The sequence below is a fragment of the Glycine max genome, chromosome 6 (assembly GCF_000004515.6).
Source record: "Glycine max cultivar Williams 82 chromosome 6, Glycine_max_v4.0, whole genome shotgun sequence".
In the NCBI taxonomy this organism is placed as follows: domain Eukaryota; kingdom Viridiplantae; phylum Streptophyta; class Magnoliopsida; order Fabales; family Fabaceae; genus Glycine; species Glycine max.
The window spans coordinates 15670285-15690403 of record NC_038242.2 but is presented as its reverse complement, the minus strand read 5'-3'; the positions used below and the strand labels follow the sequence as shown (position 1 = coordinate 15690403).

The window sequence follows — 20119 nt, the reverse complement described above, 5'->3', positions numbered from 1 at the left end:
GTAATTTTTAAAAATCATATAAAATTTTATTTAAAAAATTGAAAATAATAATTAAAAATAAAAGTATAATCGAAATGAACTAAAAGATAACAACTTAATATCACTTAAGTTAAAAAAATCTTAAGAAGTTAATATTATACGTGCATATTTTTCCATTTAACAAAATTATCTTCATATGATTATGATTCTACTTACAATGCTTCAAACAACATAACAAAAATAACATAATCCGAAAAGGAAAACATATATCAACGCAATTAGTAGCCAAACCTTAATTATTTTAGTGGATAGCTTTGAAATTTTTACGTTAGTTCTGAATTTGTTTAATAGATTATAGATGTTAGCAGTAATAAGCAGTTTTAGGATACTTACTAATATATTTTCATCAAATACTTTTAAGTTTCAACATTTAATTAGAGTTTTTAATAATGTTGTTAGTAGATAAATTATTTTAATCACCAACTTTTTTATAATAATTGTGCCTCGTAAATTGTGAGGTTGATGAGTTAAGGTATTCACGTGGTACTATTGAGAATCACGTTCACGTTGCACACAAATTTGTACTAGCTGACAAAAATTCCCTACCACACTCGTCTTTTTCCCAACTAAACTACCGTCAACTCCTTTTCTTTCTTTTTCTCTCGATCTATGCTCTTTCTCTTTACTGTACTACCAACTGTACAAGGTTTCGTCCCCTACCCTTTTCACCGTACACAACACCAAATCTCAATCATTCGATTCTCATCAACAAAGTAACAAACCCTCGTTATTTTACCAATATGATCTGATATTATTTAGTCGAATGAAATGAAGGATCTATTTAGTTTAAAGGAATGAAAGATATATTAAAATAAAAAGATGTGGAAAATTTAATCTAAAATAAAGTATACAAATATGAGACCCACATCAATTTTAATTTAAAACTTTCGTCTTATATTAAACCAAAAACTATCAAAATGAAAATGAATGAATATGAAAATTTTGAACTAATTAAAATAGAATTAAACTTATAGATTTCATCTTATTTTACTTTTACTGTTGATTTCACTTTTTTTTTTCTTTTTCACTGTAAACGGTTTACAGACTCTTAAGGATACAATTAGAAATTTAATTTTTGGTCTGCATGTAAAGAAAAGTATCTATTAAAAAAGTTAGTTCCTAAAATAGAATTTAGTATCTTTTGAAGAATTCATCCTTAGGAAGAATATTTGATTCACCAAAAGAAAAGAAAAGATCCTCAGTTTTCTTCCACGTTAACCAAGTCTTGAACCTTTCTTACTAAGCACCGACGTCATCATGATCACTATTTGAGTCTTGATTGGTTCTCAATAATTGGATATATCACATCTCATTATCGATCTCAACCATGTTCAACTACGCGCCAAGCCATGCAATTATTAAGTACGGCCATGGAAAATAGTTTGTACCACCAAACCACGCTCAATTATGCAATTTTGGCCAATTCTATTAGTACGCAGGGCAATTATTTTATCCTACGTTACATCCCATTAGTGCATGTGCTCCCATCATAATTAAAGGCTTTCTACAAGAGAAAGAGAACAAAATCGAGGATATATCAAATTATCAATTACCAGTTGTCATCACATATGATTCATTCGAAGAAAAAATGACATGAGAAATAGCTGCCAGCTATCACTTTTTTTTCAAATTATTATTGACAATATTAATGATCATATCAAATCATAGTTATGCTTGGATATTGATATCATTATTTTGGTGTCAAGCTTCTAATCAAATGATGTGCTCTAGTAGTGGCTTCTGTTACTTTGGATCATCTTAATTAATTAAATGAAACGAGCTATTTGCATCCCTTCTATATCCATAATACTCATAATAATACCAATAATTAATAATACCGTCGGTCATTTACAGAATATTTTCCTTTATTTTAGAGGGGGGGAAATGAAAGAGAAAATTGATGATTCAAATAATCACATCCGCAATAACTTGCTTAAAGCATATAGATAAGCTAGAGGTGTTGTAGCTCGCCTGCTGCTGCATTCTAGATTTGGCCATGCTTGGACTTGGTGGTAAATTTGATTTTTCTACAAATTAATTTTAAATAAAATACATTTGAGTGAATTAATATTTTTGGTACATATACTATATATAGGTATTCTCCATGGTAAAGACAATTCTGTTTGAATATAATTTAAAGCGACTAAACCATTGGAATGCAGCAAAACATATAGATAAATGCACCTATATTTACGTATAAACTTCGATAATAAAAAAATCTACAAATATTCAATAGTAATTTCGAAGACCCTTTGTAATGGATTGAACACCTATTAATTACAATAAGAGTTAACGGAATTAAAGAGATTTTTCAAAGCTTAATCATAAAGGTAAAAAAAAAACTAGTAAAATTAGAGTCCAATTCAAGAAATATTGTCACACTTTTACAACTTTAACTATACCCGAAGTCCCAACTTAAATACAACAGTTTGGAAAGCACAATGAAACCTAACATTTAATACTCATTACACACATGTGTGTTGAAGTTTAATTTGCTGATCAGTTACTTAGTTTTTTAGCTAACATAGTCAAACCAAGACTTATTTTCTTATTATTTTATGTAACTTTTGTATTTAATTGTGGTAGATAAGTTCATGACTTTTGATATTTTCTAAGTCAACTTTTATTATTATTATCAGTAGTAGTGGGTTTCTTAAACCATTATAATGGTCGGTGAGACTTATTAATTAAATCATGAATGGTTACTAGAAACTTATTTCTAGTGGGAATCCAATACTCAGTGAGATTTCATTTTCTAGTAAGAATTAAATGTATAGTAGAAGTTAATTAGAGGGAAATTTGCACATAAATAGGAAAACACTTTATTGTTCATTAATAAGTTGAATTAAAATGAAATATGGTTTTTCTTTTTTTGTGAGACTTTTATTTGTTTTTAGACAAATAATTAAATTTCATCTTATCATAACAACTTGTGATAATCAAGATCATATATATAATTTATCACTTTTTTTTTTTATCTATTTCTTGAGTGTGGCACTAAATCACTTATGTATTTTATCTCACTTGTTGTCAGCTTTATCTATATCATAAGTTATAGTATATGAGCATCAATTTGAATTGACTCAACATATTTAAGCTAGAGTCCCAACGAGCTAATAAATTATTAGAGTCAATTTCTTAACAGGTATCCTTTAATCATTCTTATTGCCGTGTCAAGTGTCGAACTCGATGACATTTATTATCCATGCCAATGAATTACATTCCTTTGTTCCTTATGAATTGACAAACGAACAAGAAATAAAATTGAGTCCTGATATATTTTTCAAATTTAAGAAAACTAATTCACTTAAAAAATAATTTAAGAATTAACTTCTCAACACTAAAATTTAGAACCCCTTTCATATACTGAAAAAAGGTTTTGCTTACATGCAGTATATTAAATAATGAAAGAGGTCGCAAATACATAAAATTTAACGCATGATAATGTTATACTAAAACTCATGTGTGAGCATTACTATAACATAGGAATTTAAAGATGATTTTTTTATTCTTTTCATGATGAATTCGAATTATTTTTGAATTTGTCATCATAAAAAATAAACACTTTTCACGATCATTCTTAAATTATCTTAAAATATTGATTTTTACGTTAATTTTAATGTTAATTATTTTAGAATGTGTGTTTTTTTATAAAATATGTTAAAAACAAAAGAATTTGAAGTTAATTTTCTAAAAATCGTATTAGAATATGTAATTTCTACCTATCTAAGTGTCAAGTTCCTACTCAAAATGCAAAATGCCCGAGCAGTGTCAAAGTTCCTACTCATGATCATATGAATCAATATAATATTTGGTCCCTTAAAATGTTTTTTTCTATTGCTTTCCTCTCTAAAAGTCTCTTCCTATACGAATTGATTTCTAAATTTATGAAGGAGCTAACAAATTCATCCCTCCAGAAACCAACACGTAAAGACAAAAACTTTCAACGATCAAAATAACAAGTAACATAATTGGGGTCCAAATTATATATTTACTCTATAACAATTATTTGTAGGAATGATCCATGAATGCAAATTTCAATGGAAAAACAACAACAATTAGAATGGACTCATTTATGTAGATTTTAAAATTAGGATACCATTGTTATTCACTCTTACAAAGATGAATAGTCTCCAGCAATCTAAGTGGGTCCCTCTCAGTTCCAACAGGGGCTGTGATGCAATGTTCCAAACCTTCATGAACAGAATTGGACATGCAAGACATATTAAATTAATCTTCCATCAGAAGCAAGTTAGAAACATTAGTCCATGAGGGAAAGACCAATAGCATTTGACCAAGATAGGATGTGCGCACACACTTAATTTAAATGAAAATAAAGCTATTGAGGTTGAAACTAACAAAGAACCGAAAAGACAGATTTTATTTCCTGACCGAAAAGGAACATACAAGGAGAAAGATATCTCTTTCATTTCATTCAAGTTACTCCTTTTCTTAATGGGAATATCAAAGCTCTTATTTCGACCCTCTGCCAGATATTAAAAATTGAATTAGGACATGCGTGACAAACAAATTATTCAAAGAAGTGTTAATTCGTTGGCAAGTGTACCAAATCGTCACAAGTAGTAAAGTTCTTGAAAGTCCGAGTGTCGAATCCACAGAGACTTTGTTTGTATGCAAATCCAATTTAAAAGTAAGAGATAAGAATTTAAAATAAAAGATAAAGAAAGATAGAAGATAAGGTAAAGAAAAGATAAGATATTTAAAGATAAAATTAGAAGATAAAAGAAAAGATAAGATATTTAAAGATAAAATTAGAAAATAAAAGAAAAAGATAAAAGATTGAAAGATTAAAATAGAAGATAAAATATTTAAATTGCAATATGATAAAGATGAGGAATAACTATATACTCCTAAGAAAACCCAACAGTAAAATAAGGAATAACTACTTTTAAGCAAAGCCAACAATAAAATAGGGAATAAAATCTATATATTAAAATCGCTCAAACCTAACAAGTCTAATCAGCCTAGATATATGGATTTAGGATTTGTCTGTTATCAATACCATTGAACTAATTCTACCCCACATCTATCCATCTACTTGTCCCTAATGTCTCATGATGACAAGCCTACCTTAATTACCTATCTTCCAAATGCCCTTTGCGAAGACTCAATAACTAAGATGCATTAAGATTAAATTCTAGATGTTTGCTAAAGCATGGGCATCGGGTCAATGCGAACCCTATGATTTCTTTCTTTTATTGTTCTATTAAGCGTTACCCTCTCCCGAATGGCCTAACCCTTAAAACCGATTCACGCATTCATTCCTTATCCCTAATTAGGCTTTACCCTCTCCCGAGTGGCCTAAAGACTGACAGAAAATAAAGTCCGAGATGCAGAATAAATAAGAAAGAAAAGCAGATAAAAGAACCTGGAAGGAAAACCCTCTAAAAGATAACCCGATAATTTCTTCCTTTTAGTGTTCTATTAAGCGTTACCCTCTCCCGAGTGGCCTAACCCTTAAAACAGATTCAAGTATTCATTCATTATCCCTAATTAGGCTTTACCCTCTCCCGAGTGGACTAAACCCTAACAGAAAGTAAGGTCCGAGATAGAGGATGAAAAAGAAAGAACGGTAAATAAATAAAAGAACCTGGAAGGAAATCCTCTTTTTATTGATAACTCTTGAAATGCGTCACTCATGGCCATTGAGGGCTTTACAATGAGAGGAGGGGTGAAAGAAAGAAAGTAAATGAAACCCCTAGGAGAGGGGGTTCTGTTGTGGTATTTTGTCCCTTGAACGGGCTCTCTATTTATAGTTGCTGAAGTGGGCTTTGGGCATTCGTAGACGCGCTTAGTGCGTGTACTTTCTGGCCCGCTTAGCCCGTGACGCACGCTAAGCGCGCATATTGGGTTGAGCCTTCTTCAAATTTTCTTATTTTCTTCAATTTTTCTGTTCTTTTTGCTTGTTACACCTCCAATTTTTATATATGCAACCAAAAATTCAATTTAATTAATTTTCTAGCTTTTAATCACAAATAACTGCTAAATAATTAATTTCAAACCAATATTTGACTAATTTTCTACTATCAAAATACAATTATTTAGCAGTTATCAAGAAACAAAAGACATAATTAATTCCTAGAGGTCATGATTGAAATTAAATAAACACAATTTAGAAACTATGAAGTGTGGGAGTTCGTGATTGTGTTTCTAAAATGTCAAAAGTGTAGAAAGACCAAAATCCATGTCTTTCTGCACTTCAATCGTCTCCTATCTAATCCCTAATCTCTTTCTTTCTAAACCCAAAAAGATCAAAAAATAATAATTTGGACTAACCTTGTTTGACATAGATTGTGAGCACAATTTAAAAAATCACAAGGGTGACGACAAGGGCAATGACAAGGGCGAAGGAGAGAGGAAATGAGGGAAAACAAACCATAGTTAGGCCACGCACGAGCTTTGATGGAAGGAAGCTTCAACAATGGCACAAACACCTTTAACGGGGGTGCTGAACACCTTCGATAGAGACATGAGTGAGAGATGGCAGAAAGAGACTTTGAGAGGGTGCGAGCTAGTGAGACTTTGAGAAAGGGCGCGAGCAAAGCCAAAACACTTGGCCTTTGAAGACAATTTTTCAAAACCATCTTTGAATTAGCAATTTTAACAATAATTCTCCAAAGATTTGTTTTCGATTTCACACTCCAACGTCATTTTTAAAAAAATTGTGGTAATTTTATTGATATTTACAAAAATTTTACTAGATTTGTAAGGACGACAATTTTCGTAAAACCGTCGTCAAACCACTTTCATTGAAGCTTGTGTTTCTAGTAGTGAGGTATCAAAGTGAACTAATTTAGTTTATTGTAGTTGAGTTACTATGGATTATTTAAAAAGTGAGTTGATTCAAGTCGATTAAATTTTCTTGTTAGACAAAAAATACATATCCTAGTTCAACTCACCACATATTAGTGAGTAAAGTGGATTGTTGACAAGATAATTCACCTATTTTATATATTAAAATATGTATAATATATATATATATATATATATATATATATATATATATATATATATATATATATAATATAACTAATCCTCATAATCATAAACATAAAAAAATAAGAAAATAAAACAAAAATTAGAGTTTCTAGAAAATTTATAAGCAAAAAGGGTAGATATAATTTAAATAAAGAAAAAAATAATTAACCCGACTCACTTGGTTTAACTCACATCTACTTATGGGATAAGTGATTCAGATCAAATCAACCCATAAGAAAAAAGGGATAAATATGATTTAAATAAAGAAAAAAAATCAACCCGATTCAATTGGCTTAACTCACATTTATCCATGAGATAAGTGATTAAAATCAAATCAACCCTGCCAAAGTGAGAAAACATTTTTATCTTGTGAATTGATGGGCTAGCTTACGAATTAAGACTCACAGTTGAATGCCACTATATTGAACTAACTAATAATTACTTGAAACTTATAAATGGTTGTTTCTTGAAACTTGAAAGCTTATAACCTAATTTGTTAAATTAGTACTAGTATAAATATATAGATTCTGCATTGACCTTTTAGATTGGTTGCCTATGAAGCGATAAAAAAAATAAAATCAATGTAATGACTTTGAAAATTTTAGGCAGAGTTTCTTGATTGATTATGTTGTAACCTATCAAGAAAGTTACTTTTTATTTCCAAGATCATTAATCTATTATTTAAGCCAATTCGGCTCACTTTTTTTCTTTATACATTTTTATTTAAATTTTATAAGAAAAAAATAACATTAGACCAAATAGGTCCAATAGTTATTGGCCTTATGTTATGGGCCTAGTTTGTCCCACTAAGCCAGCAGTATATTTTGAGGTTAATATTTAATAGTCCAATCCATCCAAGTCAATTGAACCATCAAGATGGATTAATTTTGACAAGTCTAATTATGCACTAGCATCATTAAATTAAACTATATTTATTAGTCATTATATTTACAAACCATTTTCTAAACTAATTAACTAATAACCAAAAAAAATTTGGATAATGTCAAATATGTCATCCTGGGCGATAAAGAATTTATCTTTTGCTACTTTAATATATACTAGACAAAATGTTTGTGCAATGCACAAGGCAGTACCGTCATAGGAATTACTTGAGAAGTTTATTTTAAGATAGTACAATTCATAAAATGATAATAAAACAATTACATAATTACCTAAAGTAAGAGCAACTGAAAAACAATTAACAACTTATTTAGATCAAATTATGATTTTTTTTAATATCATGGAAGAGTGGCATTAAGGAAAAAATGTTGCCAAACATATAATTATGCTCTCATTAATTCACAAAAAGGTTCAGTTAAAATGCTTTCCGTTAAATCATAAGATAAATCAGGCTCTCCAAAGTTTTAATTTATGCAAACAAATGTTATTAAATCATATGAAAGTCATTTTCATGTTGAGTTTGTTTATCCAATGATAACCAAATAAAAGTTGAGTCTGATCAAGAAAAAAAAAATTGAAAGGATAAAACGGAGAATAAATACTAATAATAAAAGTTATGTAATTTGCACAAAAGATATATATATATATATATATATATATATATATATATATATATATATATATATATATATATAAAAGTAATGTTGTGCATAAATACTACATAACAAACAAAAACGCACACTTTTTACATGCCATAATATTTTTCTATTTTTCTTTTGGTGGTGAGGTGTTTGTTGGGCTTCAATGTTTAATCTTATCTAATATACGTTGAGTTTGTTTAGTCTTATTTTTTTTTATATAAAATAAGTAATTTTATATTTTTTCTAACATGTTTATCTAAATTATTTTTATTTAAAATAAGTATTTTATTTTTATTTTTTCAAGAAGTAAATCATATTTACTTATTAAAAAAACACTTATTTTAAAGTTACTTTTGTAAGTTTAAATAAACTCACTCATAGTATAGTGTAATTAATTCATAATACTAATCACTTGAAGGCTTGAAAAGAAAATAATCCAATTATTTCTATGATTAAATATTGAATAATAGTGATATTTAGACATCCAAAATTTCCAACATCACACCAATATCTCTCATTTATCTTTATATATCTTCCTGTCATATTATATCATTAATCTTATTTGATAAAAAATATCATCAATTAATCTTATTAATCATTTATTTCTCTTTTCTTCTTATCTATTTTCGTGAGAAAGACTGAGGATATTATTTTTTATAAGAAAGATTTAAGTAAGTTAAGTTTTAAAAGTCACTAAAAACTTACAAATGTACTTACAGAACACTTATTAACAAAATATTTACATTGACAACAAACTTAATTTAAATTCACATCCTTTTGATATACAAGTTCAATCCTTACTGAATATATCAACTTTTATTGACATACTTTTTTATATATATATATAAAGGTAAATACATTCATAAGAATCATTTTTCCAATATTTTTTTAATTCATGAATATAAAAAATAATGTTAAATAATTTACAAGTCATAACCAACCAACTACCGAAGTAAGTTAGAGTACTTGACATTATTTGCCGATATTAAATTAAGAAAGTAATAAATATTCCTTAATTTCGAAGGGCCGTTTCTCTTGTGCTAACATGAATGAGAAAAAGATGGGTGCATGCAACAACATTTACTACTTTTAAAATAGTAATAACTGAAGGGGTCATCGAAATGCGTAAAGAGAGGATCAGAAACCGTATACGGAAGAGGACCATACGGCTTGTCCGACACACCCACGGATACCACCAGCTTGTGGTCCCCACTCCCAACTCCACTACGCTGGGACCCACATGTCCCTATTTCTTTTCTGTTGCTGCATTTTTTCTACTTCATCTTCTTCTTCCTAACCAGACATTTTAGTCACCCATGTTCCTTAAACTCACCACCCTGCCCCTACCATGGGACCAACCATATTACTCTCCAATTGACGTAACTCCACCATAATCCCATGCTCAACTTATGGGCCCAATTTATTTTTTCTTAAAAAAATTTATAGATCTCAATAGTTTTATACTATTAAAAAAAATTAAATATTTTTTTAACTTGCTACTTTTATGCGGTGTATATGAAATAATTAATACTCCTGTAAAAAAAGGAGGAAGAGTTGATATTCTTAATTAGCAGTATTAATTATTACTATTATATATTGCACTGCCAAAAAAAGATTATTATATATTGTTAAAATTGCTATATATCGTAACCAATAAAAACATTAATATTATATATATTAAAGCTAAATGATTAAGTACATAATTTAAAGAGTGTTGGTTTAATAATTAAAGACGCGAACAGTGTTGGCTTAATGATTAAAGTGGTGTGAGTACTATCTTTTATATTCACTACTTTTGGATTCCAATCTAAGCAATCATTCAATAAACTCAATTAACCCCTTTAAATATACTCTATACATGAGATATGAGGAGCTAAATTAAAATTTCTTCGAAAAGAAACTTAGTCGAGACAAAAGCCAGTTAGCCCAATATATTGTATGGTTAAAACTATGTAAGTTTAAGTGCCTTATACTATTTTTAGGGCTTTTATTTATCAACTAGGGTAGTAGTGTTGTATATATATAACAAAAAACCCAGACCTGATATTTTTGTGTGTTGTATAATAACTTATCGTACACATAAAAATTTGTTGTCATCGTACAAAATAGAAACCACCACGTGGTGCATGGGGACTGGGGGTTGGTTGGGGGGCATAAAATAATGAAAGAGAAGAGTGGGTGGGGGTAAAGAGAGGGAGTGAAAGGTAAAAAAAAAAAAAAAAAGGGAATGGCAAGGGTGGAGAATGTGGGAGAAAAAGAAGGGTAAAATGGGAAAAATAGATGGGTACCGGTCATTGTCACGCAGACCCGGTTTGTCTCCTCAGAAGTGGATCTTCGCACGTTAGGAATACCAACGGAATGTACCCAACCCAAACTCTCTCATCCATCTCCAACACCAAACTACACTAAGTAACTACTATACTACCTACTAATGTAACTTTTTTTTTCTTTTCTTTATGTATATATGGAGTATGAGATAAAAAAATTCATTTAAGAAATTGATTTTTTTAATAGATGATTTTTTTACAAGATTTATCAAATAATCAAATATCTAAACACATCTTGGTTTTTGCCGTGGTCACGGTTATAATTTTGTCACAATTTTATTGTAATATATGATATTGCCCAAAAATTATAAAAAAAATGTGACTGATATAATTGTTATCGTGATGGAGTTTTTACAAGTTAAAAAATCCTTTTATATTACAACTACAATTGCACATGTGAACTGCAATTTAAAATCATAAACTAGTTAGGAAATTAATTATTTTTCATTTATACTACATGGTACTCGTTACTACCATCTATTTTTAAACAAAATTATAACAGATCGATCTCGATACTTAATTAAAGAATATTTACTAAAAAAATATTTTCAGATTAACAATCAAGATTCAAACTCACTTTTCTTATATGATATTAATATTAAGTGTGCGTTGGAAAGGAAGATTACAAACATACCTTTAAGATAAACACAGGCCTAGGTTTGTAAAAACATCAGCACCATTACTTTTACTTTCAAAGTTATTTTTATTTGTTGGATTTACCTAATGTCACATCCATCACAATTTCAATTTTAATCCAAATAAAGACGGAGTCTCGAGCACTAGATCAACCTTCATTTGTCTTGTTACTACCTACTATAACTATTTCTCTCTCTCACTTGCTGCAGGCACTTGATTGGAAGTTGAAAATCAACAAAAACTTATCAATCTCTCTTTTTCTCTTTCTCTCTCCGGCACCTCTTGTTAAAAAATTGTTCTTTTCACCGAAACCCGTAAAGGGTCCTGAGCTAGCTTCTTCTCCATCCATGGTCCTGATTTTTTTCTTCCTCTTGTTTTCAGCTTCTATATGCAAAAGGGGGTGGACCAAATGCTGCAAAATATTTATAATGTAGTTACTCACTAACCACCTAAGCCATGAAAACCAAAATTTTTCCCACTTGGGTATTCTGCGAAAATTGGTGCATTTGTTTATCCCTCTAGTTTAAGCCGTGGTTGGATCTGCATTTGGTGTGCAGGAACTTTGGCAAAAAGGTTGAACTTTGATGGTTAATTTTGAGAGGCTTCAAGTGTGAGCCACATGAAGAACTTGAAGTGGCACAAGCAAATTTCCAACAGTGGCAACAAGTTGGGGAGAAGGCTTTCGCTTGGTGAGTATAACCGTGCAGTGTCATGGTCCAAGTATTTGGTGTCACCAGGGGCTGAGATAAAGGGTGAAGGAGAAGAGGAATGGAGTGCAGATATGTCTCAGTTGCTCATTGGATCCAAATTTGCCTCTGGAAGGCACAGCAGAATCTACAGAGGGGTTTACAAGCAAAAAGATGTGGCAATTAAGCTGATTAGTCAACCTGAGGAGGATGAGGACTTGGCTGCTTTTCTTGAGAAGCAATTCACTTCTGAGGTGTCCTTGCTCCTCAGATTAGGCCACCCAAATATTATTACTGTAAGTTTTTTCTTTCTTCAACCTTTGTGTTTTGCGTGAACATGATGTGATATAGTTGGCAGATAATTATGGTTCATAAGCATGTGGTCGGAGGTTTGATCTTAAGGTTGGTGTTTATGAAATAACATCTACCGAGAGATGTCATTAGCTTGGAGAATTAGTGCATGTTTGGGTATCCATTGCAGATGGAAGTTGGTGACAAAATGAAGTTTGCAAAAACATTCTCACCCTTCCTTTGGCGTTCAGTTTGCGGTAGACTATTGGATTTGGTTTTGGAATTCGTGCACAGTGAGTTGGACTGAAAACCAAATATGCTCTTAGTCTTTAGCTTTCCACCGAGGAATATCTTGGATTCACAAAAAAAATAAAAAAATTTGGTAGCCTTTGTCTAAATATCCAATTGTCATATGTTCTTCACCTTTAGAGGATAGGTTTTTACCCTCTTTTAAACGTTTTGATGGTTCAGTGCTAAGGTTGTTTTTGTCTTGCAATTCTAACTAGGTGTTGTGAAATTTGGTGAAGGAACTAGGAAGACCAAAAAGGAAACAATTATCTGCAAAATGAAGTTATGGATTAAAATACGAATTTTCTACATTTGATGCTATGGTTGGCAAATTAGTTGGAAAAGTGGTGCAAGAGGCTTGTGCATATGAAATTAAAATTGCCAAAGGTTCTTCCAATGCCTCTAGTGTATTGTTCCATTCCATTTGTTGAAAAGTTGAAAAGTTGAAACTGAACATAAGAGCTGAGATTCGTCTTTAACATAGGCTATTTCTTTAGCATGTCATTTAGTTACCCTCTCACCCCAATCATTCCAGTGTCTTGTGGATGTTGTTGTTGATCTAGTATTGAGTTTGAGGAGCTCTGAGAAGCAAGTGTTTCAATTGGTTGATTCTTTCTCTTGAAAGTTGATAATATGGTATTTTGGTCTAATTAATACACAAACACTAACAGCTGTTAATGCTGAGATTTACCATTTTTAAAGAAAAGAGAATGTTTTGAATGTAAATTTTCTGCTGCTGAATAATAGAGAAGAAATTAACCATGTCTCAGAAACTATTGACTTTTATTGATCATGCAGTTTATTGCTGCTTGCAAGAAACCTCCTGTGTTTTGCATAATAACTGAATATTTGGCTGGAGGTTCACTGGGAAAATTCCTGCATCACCAACAACCAAATATACTTCCACTAAAGCTTGTTCTGAAGTTAGCCCTCGACATTGCGCGGGGGATGAAATACCTTCATTCTCAAGGGATTCTTCATAGGGATCTCAAATCAGAAAATCTCCTTTTGGGGGAAGATATGTGTGTAAAAGTAGCAGATTTTGGTATCTCATGCTTAGAATCTCAGTGTGGCAGTGCAAAAGGATTCACCGGAACATACCGTTGGATGGCGCCCGAAATGATCAAAGAAAAGCATCATACCAAAAAAGTAGATGTGTATAGTTTTGGCATAGTTCTATGGGAGCTTTTGACAGGAAAGACTCCATTTGACAATATGACACCAGAACAGGCAGCATATGCAGTTTCGCACAAGGTTTGCATCAGAATTTACTTAAATTGTTTGACTCTTACTCTTTATTGTATTTTATGAAGAAAATTAAGTGCTCATTGCTTGCATATGTCTCATGATTAATCTACATATTTACCTCAAAAGCTAGTGGTATGCACATGCTCAGTCTGCATAAAATTGCCTTGCATCTTTATTGTTATATTTGTTAGTAGTATAATAGTTTCTTTATTAAATAATAGAACTTGTGACTCTAGACATATTGAAATCACTAAATTTATACATAATTCTGAATAGCATAAGAAGTACTTCCCAAAATTACAGTTACACTGGTCTGTGATTAACAGATCTATGAAATCAAGGAATGCTGTATATCTGTTGTTAAAGATGAAAACAACTGAATGCAAAATCAAATATTTTGTAAAGAAAAATACTGCTAAAACACTCTCAAACATTATCTTTCTGACACACCTTTTCATATTGACTGAAATTCATGTGGGTCCTATTTCCTTTTTGGCGGGTTTCATTTCCAAAAGCTTACATGAATTTCAACCAATATATAGAATAGAGTGTATTAGAAAGAGAGTGTTAAAAAATATGTTGGTAACACTCTTCATTTTGTAAATTTAATGTATGCTGTTGGAGATAACAACTCCAACAAAGAAAAGAGCTCAGGAAGAAATGAAATGCCATTTCATCAAAGTAGATTTTGTCAATGTAGCATTATAACAGTAGTACTGATCCTTTTGTTAACAGGAACAGTTTCCGTTTGCATTATTGTTTACACGAAGATGGAAACATGGGCATGCATAATTATCTATGTAAAGTTGTTATTATTATTCCTCACACCCTTTCATTTTATAATTTCAACCCACTATGTTGAGTATGTTCATGAACTATTTTGGCCACTATTGTTTACACTGTCAAAATTGAATATTTTAGTATACATAGTTACATATGCATACATATGTTTGTATGTTCGTTTTCATTATCTACTTTAATACTACTATTACTATGTCTGTATGCATGCACTTGACTATGTAACCCATTTTGATGGTTAATGTGCCCCGAATCTTTCTCAAGCGTGTTGGCGTTGTGGGCAACAATTATTCTCTGTCTATGATCTTTACAGAGCATGTGGTTGTGTTTGTGATTATGATAGCCTTGCTTATCCAAGCTAGGCACCTCAATTGCAACATTGAATTACGATAAAAAAAAAATACAAATAAAAATTTAGAGGTTTCTTTATTTTTTGCCTGACATATATAGATGATGGTTACTTTTCCAACATTTATAAGATATGGTATTGTGATATAACATTATTTATGAAAATCAATGATGGCTACCACCCCTGCTTCCCTGTCACATGCACAGCACATCAGAACTAGGTGCCATATAATTGAATCACTAATTGAAAGAGAAGCTTTATTTTTTTTTTCCCCTCCTTTTTGATATTGCTTCCAATCAATCAGAGAAATGCAAGAACTATATACATAGTCCAATCTAACTTTTCTCGTTCATTGTCTTTGCACATGCTACAATATCCCAGAGATATACTTTGAATCTATAATTGAAAAAAATATACTGAGAATATACAGGTCATTAACTAAAGGCGGTTAATGTTACTGTTTTGCCATAGGCATGTTCCATGCATGGGACTTGTGAAACTCAACAACATGGCTTCATATATATGCTTTGGAAAGTGGGATTTAATTTCTGTGCATTATTTGTATAAATTATATTGACAATCAATAATTGTGCTAGATATGATTTTTAAAATAGTTGGTATATAAGTTAATAAGTTAATAAATTCACGATACATGTTAATTTGTAATTAAATAATAGTAAGTACATAGATGATTTAATCTCTTAGTTTTGCTAGCTTTATGGGTTTCGAGCATGCTAGTATAAACTTCTTCATAAGCACGTCTAAGAGAGAAGAAAATAAGAAAAATAAGTAAAATAAATTTCTCCAAAAGCTAAAATGAGCTTATGCATAAGTTAACATGTAATTGGCTTCTCCAAAATCTTATTTTTAACTTAGGCATAAACCAATTTTAGTTTTTGTAAAAATTCATTTTATTTTTTTCTTCTGTCAGGTCTTATAGAGAAGTTTATTGAAATAGACCCTTTATAACTACGAGTGCTTCTCTTCTTGATTGATTCACATTTGAAAAGTAAAGTGGGGTTTTATATAATTTTATTTTCAAACTCAATTTGATGGATTTTAATTCATGTGTAGAATGCAAGACCTCCATTGCCATCTGAGTGTCCATGGGCATTTAGTGATCTCATCAATAGATGCTGGTCAAGCAACCCTGATAAAAGGCCTCATTTTGATGAGATAGTGTCCATTTTGGAGTACTACACCGAATCACTTCAGCAAGATCCAGAGTTTTTCTCAACTTACAAACCGAGTCCTAGTAGTAGTAACACAATTCTGGGGTGCTTCCCCAAATGCAATGCTCGCCATAAATTTGGTGCATGCAAAGCTTAGCAATATAGAAATATGCTACTTGTCAAGCAATAGATGCATGCTTCTCAATTGTGTGACTTGAAGAATTGTATTATATTCAATCCCATGGGAAGAAAGTTTGTTCAATTAACGGATACAATTATTCTCTTCCTTTTTAATGAGCTCTTTTGAGTAAGAGGTAAATATGTGTTCCTTCAGTCAGTTATTTTGATTGCTATCCGTAAGGATATAAATTATTAATGACTAAATGTATCTTCTACTTTTATCATGAATTCTCCACTCGTTTTTTGTGGGTTAGATGCAATGCAAGGTTCCCCCCCTTAACCTACTATGTAGAAGTTGTGGTAAAAACTGAAATTGTGTACAACACGAGAAAGAAATGTTATGTATCAATTAAAGCAACCACTACTTTATTAAAAAGGTAATTTTGTCATCCTATTTTTTCCTCCCGTGACTTATTCTTAACACATTTTTTATTATTAACTAAATTTTATTGTGAGTTATAAAATTATCAATAAAGTTTATTAAATGAGAATTGAGACTTGCAAATTTTCATGATTTTTAATAAATTTTACCTAGTAATATAGTGTGTTCAAAAGAGTATATTAAAAAAAATGTCAACATTTATCTTCTCCATTGTATTCGAACATAAGGAAAGAAAATCAAACCAATACCATGGGTTACTGTTTTTGTGTTTGCATGCAATATCTACTTGGAGTTTTACAATTTCCAACAAAATATACTCCTTCCAACTCAAATATAAGTGAAGTTAACTAATTTGTATGCTAATTAAAAAGAAAGAAAGTTAATATTATTTCATTTTTTATTTCATTTTTAAAAAGTTTTTTTCTTAAATTATCTTTTATTGGAATTTTATGTCAAAAATAAAAACTTTGTCATTAGAAATAGAATCTCAATCAAACATAGATATTGGGTTGATGATATCATTAAATATAAATAAATTAGTTAAGTTTTTCTTATATTTTTATTTTGGTCCACTATTCATGAAATGTTTTTTCTTCTTATATTTGAGTTCAAAGAAAGTACTCTTTTCATTTCAAATCTTTGGTTGATTTATTTATTTATATTTAAAAACTTTGGTTGTTTTAGAATTTCAATACATATTTTTACAATTTTCTTTTTCAATTATACCCTTAAATGTATATGAGTAATTAAGACATGTTTTTAGCAGGGTATTAATAATTTCGATTTTTATAAATTAATTATAGTGAAACATTATACTATTTTTTAGTGGAAATAATATAGAAAATTGTAAAATAATATATGAAGATAATTTAATCTAAATTCATAAAAATTAAACATTCCTTAATAAAAATCTTAAACTACTAAAGTTTTAAAATGGAGAGAGTACTTTAGAATGAATAATGAAATGATTTCCACTAAAAAAAAATACTCATTTTTGCATATGAATATATATTAGACATTATTATGGCTTTCAAAGTTAAAGGGGGTTAGTTGTTTACTATTTAGGGCAAACTATATCACTTTTTGAAGTTTATCAATATTTCATTTGATTTTTTTTATCCTACGCAAACTTTCTTTGACACAAGTCTCTCTTTGACTCAAACTTTTTTACCCTTATTTAAAAAAAAAACAATAATCGTATACTCTTGCCGTTAACACAAGCCTCTCTTGTTGTTTACGCAGCTATTAAAATGATAAATCATGCATGGGCCCAAGCCCGTGTCTTTCAATAAATCGGTAATTTGTACAAATAACATTATAACATTGAGGGGGAAAGCTGCTAGAATTATTCGTGTTGGATATCAATCAAAAAAACAGATTCATGTTGGATGAGAGGCAAACAAAGATAGTGGATGTTAACACTTTTCTGATTCTAATTTGAAGATATTGTTTAGATACAACCTCCTATCCTGTTTTTTTAATAATAAAAAAATCCTACAATGAGACGTTATAAAACATTGTGATTTTATTTTTCTTATTATAATTAAAATAACAGAAAATATATAGGTGAATAGTATTAGATAGGAAATTCAAACTTTTGTATTGTAATGGAATTTTTTATAACTTTAATATATTTTAAACACATAAAAAATAACATGGATAATATTAAATTAGAATAAATATATTTTTCTTATATTAATAGAACAAATAAACTTATTAATATTGTTTTTAAAACAGGACCATTCAACTAATTTAAGGTTTAATGGTAGGGGTGAGAATAGACTAGGTCAAGCTTTAAAAGGCCTGAATCTAGCCTACGATGAATCTTTGAGGCTTGAGCCTGACCTATAACCTATCAAAGACTTTTATGTTAGCTTGGCCTTTTTAAAAATCTGGTCTGGTCTGATAGTCTTTTTAAAAGCTTTTTTCACAATAAATATTTAATATTTTATGGAGTAGGAATGTAATAGAAAAGTTAAAAAAAAAGTCAATCAAAATAATGAGGAATATAAAAGGACACATGATTCACATCTAAATTATGATTAAAGTCTTTGATTATAAGAATAAAAGTTATGGAACAGTAATATGTAATCAAAGTCTGATAGTTTTAAAAAAAATTAATTATATCCAAAAAATAATATTATATATTGGTACCCAAAAAATAATATATATATATAGGCCGGCCTATCAGGCTTATAATGCTTTTTAATAAGCCTAACTCTGGTCCTTTTAAAAAAGCCTGAGCCTAACCTTTTAATTAAATAGGTCAATTCAGGTCAGGCTTTATGTAGGCTAGGTCGTAGGTCCCTGTAGGCCGACTTGGCCTATTTCCACCTCTATTTAATGGTTAATCATAATTAAACTGTGGTTGAATCGGTTTTATATTTTTAAGTTAATATAATATTATAAATGACTAAATTATATGTTTTATAAGATAAAAAATCAATAATAGTTGAAAAAATAATTAATACTTACGTAAAATATTTAAATGTGATTTTTTTCATCTTAAAAATATTTTTATTAAATAAAAATTGAAAAATAAATGGTTCAAACTGATTTTCTAACTGGTTTTTGGACCGATTTTGATATGATTTTTTGGAGTGTCTAGATCAGTGACCAAATTTATTCTCAGTTGGACCAATTGAACCGGTCAGTCCGGTCCATTTTTCAAAAGAATCAAAACAGTACTTATTAATAATTGGTTATTATAATTTATATAAATTAAAATTAAAAGAAACTCATGAAAACAAGAATTTGTCATTGATCCACTTGGGTTTTTGGTCATCGTGCATATGTTACACTATTATTTGGGTTTTACACTTTGACATGTAGCCATGACATATTGGATTCCCGTGATCTATTTTAGTTCAGGGATTGCTTTTTGACCCCAATTTTACTTATACACCCTCTTTAGTGTTTTTTTAAAAAAAAATTGTTAAGTTGGAAAATTATTTTAGTAATGGGCGAATGTTCTAAAAACTAGTTTCCTAAATGTATTTAATACAGGGAACTAATGTTCAGAAATGTTACAATTTAATATATTTAAAAAACTAATTTCTAGAAAAGGTTAAATTATAAAACATTTTAGAAAGTAATTTCTAGTTGTGTTAGAATTTTGACATATCTAAAATCTTGCATTCATCAAAAGGTGAATCCTAAGGGTCATAAAAACCAAAACAAAAA

At 29.9% G+C, this 20119-nt stretch overlaps 1 protein-coding gene across 2 annotated transcripts; it reads left to right on the top strand.

Moving 5' to 3' along the window:
- Positions 1–11636: 11636 nt before the first annotated feature.
- Positions 11637–16693, top strand: LOC100807757 (serine/threonine/tyrosine-protein kinase HT1). Of its 2 annotated transcripts, none has more exons than XM_041016583.1 (3): positions 11637–12524; positions 13606–14061; positions 16277–16693. In XM_041016583.1, exons 1-3 carry the CDS (start codon positions 12162–12164, stop codon positions 16529–16531), a joined length of 1074 nt encoding a protein of 357 aa, XP_040872517.1. In that variant the 5' UTR covers positions 11637–12161; the 3' UTR covers positions 16532–16693. The 2 variants fall into 2 exon arrangements, with proteins under 2 accessions (XP_040872517.1, XP_040872518.1); XM_041016584.1 differs by lacking the exon at positions 16277–16693 and adding an exon at positions 14791–15095 and having other exon boundaries at positions 11700–12524.
- Positions 16694–20119: the final 3426 nt, after the last annotated feature.

What these genes read in the sequence shown, in the direction of transcription:
- LOC100807757 (XM_041016583.1), top strand. Translation starts at nt 12,162, where the DNA reads ATGAAGAACTTGAAGTGGCACAAGCAAATTTCCAACAGTGGCAACAAG. An exon ending in GCCACCCAAATATTATTACT is followed by an intron (nt 12,525 to 13,605) that starts GTAAGTTTTTTC and finishes TTGATCATGCAG; the next exon opens with TTTATTGCTGCTTGCAAGAA. An exon ending in CATATGCAGTTTCGCACAAG is followed by an intron (nt 14,062 to 16,276) that starts GTTTGCATCAGA and finishes ATTCATGTGTAG; the next exon opens with AATGCAAGACCTCCATTGCC.